Genomic DNA, 10355 nt, shown 5'->3' with positions numbered 1-10355 from the left:
AGTTGAACTTCCAGGAGGTACTTATTCAACCAATTATGGGTCTGTTTTATCTCTCTTTTTCTTGGACCCATTTGCCCTCTGACCTTTGAAAGTATGCACATTTTAGATACACAAATTACTATCTCAAATAAAGTTTGCTTTTGTTATAAAACTCATACTTATGAGAAATTTAAATTTTGTTAAAAAAGGTTAAACTTCCTTATGTTCTTACCTTTTCAACTTGTTCCCACCTCCAGCAACAGCAATAGCTTTGTGTTAAACTGCATTATTTCAGGATATATTTTATATATGTGGCTTGTTATAATTTAAAAAGTAAGCAAAACAAATACCATTCTAAAGCTTTCAATATAATAATTTAAACATCTTATCTGAAAATAGTTTTTCTGGTGGAGATATGCATTTCATGTGTGAGATATAAATACATTCGACCTTTAAGCAGAACTTACAATTTTACCTTTACAATGATACAAGTAAGGTTCTGTGATACATCCTTTAAAAACAAAATTCTGCTATGCAGACATTTCATCAAGAGTAATAAAGTTAAAGAAATAAGAATTCAACTTTATTGACATAAATTTTCTATTTTTTCCAATACACAAAAATACTGCCTTCAACAATGGCAGGCTAAAATATAATCATGCTATAGTTATAAAGAAATATTTACACGGTAGAATACTAGACATTTTAGTACAATAATGTTTATATGTTAAATCTGCATAAATGATTATAAAGTACAAAAAGAGGTAGGGACGACCACATTCTTGTAATATAGCTGTTCTCATTTTCTATGTCAAAATGAATTGAAATAAGATGGAAAAAAAACTTTTATTGGCATAGATTAATTTAACTGAGGACAACTGTCCCCATTGACTCAGTCCTGCAGTCAAATACCATTTAATTGTAAAACAAATGATCAAGACTCAGTCGTTCTATTCAGAAGAAAGAAAAGGCTGATTTACATTTAAGAGAATACAATAAGTGAAAACTGAAGGCCCAAAACAGAAACGAGAGATGTATCGTTCTTATAATAGTGATACCTGCCACAGAAAGGCTTCTCACAGTCACTCCTACAATTTGAATCAATCACTCGTGCCCAAGACTAAAGCATAAAAAAAAATTCACAACTACAGCTGAAAAAAGAACATCTTCATCCCTTGTGCAATTAAACGTGTTCAGTCCTCTGTTTTCTCTAGGTCAGGGTGTTTTTACTAAAGCAGCATGTTATGGTATTCATAAGTAATTAATATGGGAAAAACACATCACTGGTATTACAGCTGTCTGGAGTCTTATGCAATCTGAGTGAAAGATGAACAGACTCACAAAGTGAATGTTCAGTGGCTAGGCCAACCTGGTCCTCTGCCTTTAATTTCAATTGTCTGTCAATTTTAAACAAAGTAGAGGTGGACAAGGGATTTACTAAAAGGTCTTATTTTATCAAAACCTACCAAATCGTGAGTTGATTGCCATAAACTGAATAGAGAAAATAATATACTGTATGGGCCTGGATGATTTGCTATTTGGAATGACTGAAGGGAAGTACTCCACTAATCAAATTTGCTCAGATTATTCTCCTGGATTACTATTGTGCCATCTTCTCCACACCCCTGTAATTACATTTTGCAGTAGGAGATTTTCCAAAGGTCAAATCTCAAAGATTTTAAAGCTCTGATGAATTTAAAACCAATCTTGCAACCCACACCCCAGAAGACTTTTTGTATGGGGCAAGACCATTTTAGTTTTGTTTTAAAATGCCTTCCTTAATGCACTTTTATATTTATAGTTGTTTATATAAGATGTTTTATTTTTTTAATATAACCAAAGTGTTCTAACCCCCTCGTGAAACATCATACTGTAGAGACTGTGGAGACTATGCTGTAGGGCATTATTTTCAAAAGGACAATATAAGATTTTAGGTTTATTCCATGCTGAAAAAGAAGAAAAGAAAATGTTTCGGCTGTGGGACCTTCTTCTGGTGTCACACCCGAAATGTTGTTTTTCTTTTCTTCTCTTTTCAGCATGAAATAAATCTTTACTTGTTCCTTTGCAGCCTACACATGCTAACAGCCACCTACTTGAACTACTTCAATATAAGATTTTTCCACATTTTCCCATTTCCATCACCTGACATCAACCCCTTGCCTCCAGATTAAAAAAAAAAACTTACCTACAACAATTATTTTAGAAACTTAATTCAGAAGAGTAAAGTTTTGACTAACATTTTTTCTAGCAGTTCTCACACACAGTACAGCACAAACCCTGTACCTGTTGCTCAGATTTCAGGGTATGCTGTACATTTATAGCATAGTGCTGTACAACTACACCCCTGTAATTTAGGTGAGGATCATAATAGATTAAATTCTGCATTCAATTTGCAACTTTTTCAAATGTACAAAAATATGAACACTGAAAACATCATATCAAAATCGCTCTCTGCGACTTTGTAACCAATAGCAAAGTCACCACTTTTAGCATGATCTCATCAGATCTAGGAAGCCAAGCCAAGCAAGTCTGGGGAGAAGCTGGAAGACCTCTAAGAAAAGCCTGGTTTTCTGCTGTAAGAGCAGATGGTGCTTTTCCCCCTAGACCAGACCAAACACTGCCCCAATGTGGTGATTGGAGTAACTGTACTGTTGACTGTGCCATCCCTTAGATGTGGACTTAAACCAGGATTCTGACTACTTGGTCATTAAAGATCCAATGGCTGTTTGTAAAAGCACTGGCGCTAGCTACTTTATCCCGTTTAGATTTCACTCTCAGGAGTCTGGTCTTATAAAAGATGCTTCCTCATACAGTTTGTTACTTCTCAATCTCATCAGCTGTATAGTAGGTCTGTGAGGGTATTATGGTTGTCACATGTTACACAAGGTACTGCACTTCAGTAGCTGTTGAAGTACAGTAGGTCCACTCATTCAGGAAGGAAAGTGCTAAAGGAATGCAGTTATTAACTTATTATGAAACCGGTGCCAAATAAATTCATGAAATAAAATTAGAAAACCATTTAAAAATAGTTGAGAGAACCAATTAAAACACCCTTCTCACTGTAATGTAACAACAGAATATCTAAGTTAAAAACATTCATTTAAACAAATTATGAAATAACATGAATATACAGCAGTTCTTCAAACTGATTTTTGATTTTTAAATGTAGCAGTCACCAACAGTTAAATACAGAAGATTAAATAAAAACATTCATAATAAACCAGATCTTTATAAAATGTCATGAAATTACACGTTGCCTTGAAACCAAAAAGGTAAATTCAATATAAAATGTTAGCAAATGATGCTAAAAGAGTTACTTCAATGATAATGAAGTGCAGCTGACAAGCTAATGGTGTATTTATAAGAATGAATTTACTTTTTTCTGAAACAGGACAGGCTGTGGATACACCACAGACCTTTAGAAAAACTCAGTGCTTTGAGAATAAACAACTTCAAACCTAACAGGGAAAAGCAGGAAGAAATGTTCGATTTTTCTCATGGATAAACTCTTCAATCTGAAAATTGCTTGGAAAATATTTCTTCTTTTTAGAAAAATCACAAACCTTTTTCTAAGAATTAGAATACATTGGTTACATGTAAAGTGTCTAGCTTCAACATTAAATTAAAAAAAATAACATTTAAAGAAAACAATTAAATGCACCTAAAGTGTATGCTATAAAAAGGCAGATCCATTGGTCCATGATAAGGAGCTGTGGCAGCTGCAGCACAAGTTGTTTAATGTACTCCATTCATGACATTTTTCTGATTCTGTTCAGTTTCTTGCAAGGCGTCGTCATTATGCTGCAATATGTCTAGGTTTTCCTCCCACAGCTGGGCGTGTTTTCTGATCTCTTCCAACGTGTACTCTTTCACAATGGTCCCATTCTCAAAAACAGTGACTAGCATGTCCTTAATTGAAAGGGAAAAAATGGCTTTTGTAAGAACATGTAATATTTTCATAAAAGATAAATGTTTTGTTTTCTCAGTGGTGAACTGCTTTGTGTTTCATTGTAAGCAATCAGAGAAGAAAGAATGGGAGTGTGCTTTTCAGAAATACTGAATACTGTACATACTTTGAAAGACAGGAATGCAGCTCTAGCTTTGTCGTCTAGAATGTGACAGTTTATCCTAGAGTATATATACACACACAGATGAAAAAGGGACAATTTACAGATTCCAGTTAACCTAGCCATCATGTCTTTGGAAGCTATGAGAAATCCAGACACACGATTGCAGAAAGAACATGCAAACTCCACACAGAAGAAATCCCAGTCCAGAATCAAACCCAAGACGTAAGAGCTGCGAGTAAGAAGAGCTCACAGCCATGACACCATATCACTTGATGAGGTGATCGAAATAATTCATTCTTTTTTTTAAAAGGTCCAATTTCATGAATGTTAATTAGAATTGTTCTGCTGAGCATCTTAGTCAAGTCAGGTACAAAGCATCATGAAACACCTATCAGGGACACTGACCCTTCTCAAAGAATCATACTGAAATTGTGATATTTAGAGAGATTACCTCCTCAGGCTTCCCATTCCCTTCTTCTATGGTCTCTACCAATCCATCAGAGTTCCTTCTTAAAGACAGTCGACCTCTCTTTGACCCTTTGGATGGGTCTGTTACTGGCTGTTTATACACATCCATCTGAGGAACAAACAAACAAACAAACAAACAAACAAACAAACAAACAAACAAACAAACAAACAAACAAACAAACAAACAAACAAACAAACAAACAAACAAACAAACAAACAAACAAACAAACAAACAAACAAACAAACAATTCCGTTTAGATGCAGCCAGTTGATCAAAAGCAAGTGAGGATCTTCCAGGCTTTACAGTAGATTACTAAATTCGGTCATACCCGATGGAGAGCACCATTAGTCCAGGGTTACATGTATTTGTTTTCTCATCCTTCCACATTAAGGCAGGCATGAAAACAAAATGTAGATACTGGTAACTGGTTCACATAAACCAGCAAACTCTTGCATTATTACATCTACTTTTCTCTTTTTAATACTGTAGTTATTTCAGAAGCCAGATAAGTCCTGTGCTACGCAAATGTGACTAGAATGTGTTTAACCTGAACATGAGCTGAACTAAGGAGCTGCTAGAATGGTGGTAGAGGGTGGGAGGCTGCTGGGTAGCAATTACAGGGGAGGAATGTCTGACTATTTATAGTGTTGAAGAGGTAATCGACAGGATAGAACTGAACCAGGATCCTATAAACTTATCAGTTTAACTTTAGCTACTGGTAAAGTTATGGACATGATAGTTAGAGATAAACATGGACATTTTAAGAGAAAGCCAACATGGGTTTAGAAAGGGCAGATCTTGTCTAACTTGCTCTGCATTCTCACAACCCGATAAAACAAAAGAATATGACAAATTTAAATTTCCATAAAGCTTATCAGAACTCCTCAAATGCTTAAAAGATTCATTCTCAAATTAAAAGCCAAATCAATACAAGGTAATGAACGCACATGGTGCTACAGGCTCATTGCCCTTCCTGATTTAGAGCAATGATCTGGATTCTGGTAAAGTTAGAAAAGTACTCAAAATTGCTGACAGTAGTAATTGGGGGAGTGGCAAACAGGAAAAAGACAAAATCATGGATAAGGGTGACATTTTCCAGATAAAAGTAAATATTTTAGGTGCAAAGTGATCCAACCGGTATTAGGAACACACAAAATACATATCATATGGGTACTACCACTCTAAAGGAAGTTAAACATAGAAGGGATCTGATTCTAAGTCCTATAACATACCCCCTGAAAAAAACAAAACGGAGAAAAAAAGATCTACAGAACTCTTAGTCAAAAGATCAAAAATAATTCTTTATAAAGTGTTTTGTATATTGTAGAATAAGGAATTCGGCAACTGCTATAGAAGATTGGCAACATATGAAAAAATTAAATGACAATAAAAAATTACCCCTTTTCCATCTGTTTCAACGTAACTGCATTTAAAGGCACAGTTTAACGTGTCTCGGTTGATCTTCTGTAGAAGAGAACTGCCACAGCCAAAGAAAACATTTTCTGCACTCCATCCTTCATCATCCAGCTTTTTCAGAATCTGCAGAGACAAATGGCTTTTACTACTAAACCTTTTCATGGGTGAAGGTACTCACAATGTGACAGTCATTCCTCAATCCTGATGAAAGCTACTAACCACAGCTAATTTCCTCCAAAAGCCCTGAAAGGCATGGCCTACCTCTTCAATGGAGTTGATATCGATTCCATCTCCCTGGATGATCCGGATGTAGGGTGGAAGCAGTTTGTATCCCACTGAATTCAAAGTGCTTCCAAAACAATCTTCCAAAATCTTCAGAACCTTAGAGGGAAATATTTTCATCATGTGACAGTAGACACACAGACAGAAACTGAGCTCTGCAAAACCCAATCAGTTTTCACAGATGGGTACACATACAGTAAAGTCACATAATGATGTGCACATAACTTTAAAATGCAACATTGCAACCTTCAGATTTTGTTCTGTATGATTCAGCTCAGAATTCGTAATTACAGGGAAGCACGTTTAACTTCAATTATAATAATAACATCACTTTATTAACCCTTTACAATTTCTTGCATTAGGAATTTGTCTTTTCGCATACCCCAGCTTGCTCTCCATGAGACACACAGACAGGGAGAGAGCCTGGGGTCAGAGCACTGGGTCAGCCATTGTACAGTTGGGGTTAAGGGCCTTGCTCAGGGGCACCACGAAGTAGGATTCCTCTGCCGACTGCGGGATTTGAACCGGCAACCTTCCAGCCACAGGCGCAGATCCTTAGCCACAGAGCCACCGCTCCACCCCCAAATGAACCCCTATGAACCCCTCACTAGAAAAAAGACCGTGACATGAAGTCACAAACAGTTATGTACAATATCTAGTTAATTTTGTTAACAAAAAGTAGCTCAGAAATCCATCCACCAGAAAGATCAGAAAACCACTTATTCCTGATAAAGGCTATGGCATTCCAGGATCTATCCAGCAGGCAGACACAAAGAAGGACTAAGGGGCAAGAGATGCCAATCAACCTGACCAGCATGTTTTTGAAAGGTGGTAAGAATCCACACAACCTAGAGAAAACCTACTTAAACATGAAAGAACATGCACACTCCACACAGATGGTTCTCTAGGCCAAATGTGAACACAGGACCAAAAACAGTGAAGTAGCAGTTTCTAGGGCACAATTATTTAAATTATTGGACACAAGGCAACTTTTCAATTATTATTGATCAAACTAATGTAGGGCTACTCAACACATGGCACTTCCATTCCTATCTATTACAAGACAGAACCTTAGTAGTTGTTAATCAAATAATTTCAGAGCTGGATGGAGAAACACAAGTTCAGCAGTACTGATCTAAAGAGATTTATTGTGTAATTAACAAATTGTTTTAAACATGCAGGATGCTGAGGAACAGTTAAGGAAGAGAAAGTGCTGATATAATAGTCAAGTCTATTCTTCTCACTACTGCAAAAAGCTCAACTCTTTTTCAGACAAGATCAATTAGAAGTTTGCTTCGCTTGGAAGGAAAATACTGTTTCAGCAAAAAAACAAGACAAGATAATAAATCCTTTCACATGAAGGACTGACATCAGACAGACTCACAGTAAGGGATCGCATGCACATCTGCATCATCTCTTACTGTTCTGCTTAGAGACAGCTCCCCCCTGCAGCAGCCATGAAGGGAAAAGTAAAAAATATATTTTTTGCATTACATACTTCGATAACGGTCTCTGTTGGGTCCCCTGAGTCTGGTCGGATCACCAGTGTAGAGCCCTCGCCGCGCTCTATGACTCGATCTTTCAGCTTCTCCCCCCAGATGTGCCTGCAGGCCTTGAATATGTCATAGCTGTCGCTGACCACAGAGATGGGCCCTGAGGGGAACTGGTCGAGCAGGTTCTCGAACGCCTCCTCCTCCCGGTTTCTCCCCCATGAGATGATGGTACTGTAGCAACCAACAGATGGATCATAAACGCTGTTCTGAGCATCAAGTCCCACTGAGTTAATAATTTCTCTCAGGAGGAAAACAAACTATGTGAAGGAAAACTAAAACCTGTATTTGTCAATCAAATAAGGGAAAACTTAAACAGAGAACTTTTTAATGAATCTCTCTTTTCGTAGATACAGTACACTTTACCATAACAAATCCCTTCTGGTTGTGGCAGGCTCGTCTTGTAAGAGATGGCAATAGCAATCGACCTGCCACTAGAGACTGTTAAAGGCCTTTATTATTTGTAAATAGACACAGCAAGTGGGAATTATTTGATGGATTAGATTATTGGATGACAGGTTGAGGATTGGGGACTGTGCATTGTGCACACTCTCACTAGGGTGTGATGAGTGGATCGTCTAGGTATATAAAGTATATTCCCAGTGTTAATGGGGGTTGGTTGTTAGATAGCAGTGGGGGGAGGCTGATTTGGTGTCTTCTGGATATACACGCTCAGTTCAGTATTGCCAGCGTGGATATTTTTTTGTTCACATCCCTGGAGCCACCTTGTTTAAGGCTGGGGTCTGTCACACTGGTATATTCATTTTCAAAGACCATACAGCAAAATGTGTAGGAGGATATATAAAAAAGTGTAATATCTAGCCCCAAGCCTAGATTTATAGGAGGAGGGCTGGTCAGAAGCGTAACTTCTCACCCTTCTCAAAAAAAGCCCTTAACTACTGAATCGCTCACATAAACCAAATGCCATGACTTGCAAAAGATAGAGAACACGTAAAGGCAATTATGATGTTCACTAACAAAAGTCATATGGAAGTCATTCAGCTGATGTTCCAACCTCCTACGGCTAAAAACTATACATCCATCACCAACTGGAATGTATGCACTCTGAGCAACACAGGAAAATCATCCCAGGTAATCAGTGAAACAGACAATTTTGAATTAAACATCATAAGAGTATGATATTATATGGAAAGAATAAAAATCATAACATCATTTGAAAAAACTATTACATATTATATATACAATATTGAGGTGGAGACAGATGATATTTGAGGCATAGGGATCATTATGAGCAAAACCGCCAAGATGTCAATGACTGATTGCTAACCAGTTTCAGACAGAATACTTGTACCCAGATTCCAGCCTCGACGCACATAGTGTGCATTACACAAAGAAATTGATGTTGGCAAAATGACAATTTCTTTCAAGAAGGAAACCATCACCAAAGAAATATCAAACCACCATTTTGTCTTGGTCATGAGGGACTTCAACACTCAGATTGGAAAAGACAGCAGGGAATGGGAAAAACGGTATTGCCCACATACAAAATAAAAATTAACTGAGAATAGCACGAGATGCATTGAATTATGTGCCGACAACAATTTCAGCATTTGCAACTCTTTCTTCCAGCACAGAAGCATTCACAAGAAGAGTCTGCAGATGGGAGGGAACAAAATGAAATTGATTAAATTTTATTAGGAAGTGATGGAAAACATCAGCGGTAGACAGTGTTTGGAGAAGCATATGAGTGGAGTAATCACTGTCAAGTATAAAAATAAAATTCAGAAAGCCAGAAAAGGGAGATGACAGGATCAAACCTTTTGACATCAGAAATTTCCATGAAGCCAAGATACAAAACAACCAATAGATACAACTTATCATTAGCTTTAAGCTTCTGGAAAAACCTTTAAGAAAATGAACCGGAGAATAACTGGGAAAACCACAAAACGGCTGTAATTAAAACAGCAGAAAAAAAACAACTGGCAGTATGAAAGAGCAGGGGATCAGAAAAGAAACAAACAAGGTTATTGACAAAAAAGGAAAAGACGCACTAATGCTGCAGAATGGAAGAGAACAATCCAAACAAACTCACAGAAACCTTAACAAAGAAGTAAATACAGTATACAATGCAAAAGAGACAAGCAAACTTGCATAAACTAAAAATCTGCATAATGTGAAAGGATAAAAGGGAGAAATGCTTTAAACTTTAATGGTAAAGTCCAGCAGAATGCCAGTGAAAGAAAAAAGTAGAGATTCTGAAAACTCAGGAAGGACAAAAAAAACATTAATGTAAGAGTTCAAAAACACTTAAACTATATCCAATATCAACACTTGAAATCCATCTTTTTTCTAACCATTTTACCCAATACAAGAACAGGGTAGAGCAAGTCCCAGCAAGCAGGATACACCTGCATTATACAGGACAGGATCAAGGCAGGATACACCTTGGAGGAGACTGCAGTCCACTGCAGGGCACACACGGACACACAGCACTCACAGCCGGGACAATTTTCCCGCCCAGAAGAAACCCATGCGAACACGAGGTGAACATACAAACTCCACACAGACAGCACCCCAGTTCCCCAGTGCTGCTAGGCAACAATGTTAACTGCTGCACCACTGTGCTGC

At 37.3% G+C, this 10355-nt stretch overlaps 1 protein-coding gene across 1 annotated transcript in view; it reads right to left on the bottom strand.

Moving 5' to 3' along the window:
- Positions 1–540: 540 nt before the first annotated feature.
- The window catches only part of nampt2 (nicotinamide phosphoribosyltransferase 2), a 39293-nt gene continuing 29478 nt past the window's right edge, over positions 541–10355 (bottom strand). The window contains exons 7-11 of the mRNA XM_088636218.1: positions 7715–7940; positions 6196–6315; positions 5917–6057; positions 4501–4626; positions 541–3888 (exon numbers count right to left, since the gene is read on the bottom strand). Coding sequence (XP_088492344.1) covers positions 3715–3888; positions 4501–4626; positions 5917–6057; positions 6196–6315; positions 7715–7940 — 787 coding nt within the window. The 3' untranslated portion in view covers positions 541–3714. The remainder of the gene's footprint in view (positions 3889–4500; positions 4627–5916; positions 6058–6195; positions 6316–7714; positions 7941–10355) is intronic.

This window comes from Lepisosteus platostomus, chromosome 6 (assembly GCF_059453375.1).
Source record: "Lepisosteus platostomus isolate fLepPlt1 chromosome 6, fLepPlt1.hap1, whole genome shotgun sequence".
Taxonomy (NCBI): Eukaryota; Metazoa; Chordata; class Actinopteri; order Semionotiformes; family Lepisosteidae; genus Lepisosteus; species Lepisosteus platostomus.
This window is presented reverse-complemented; position numbering and strand designations above follow the sequence as displayed.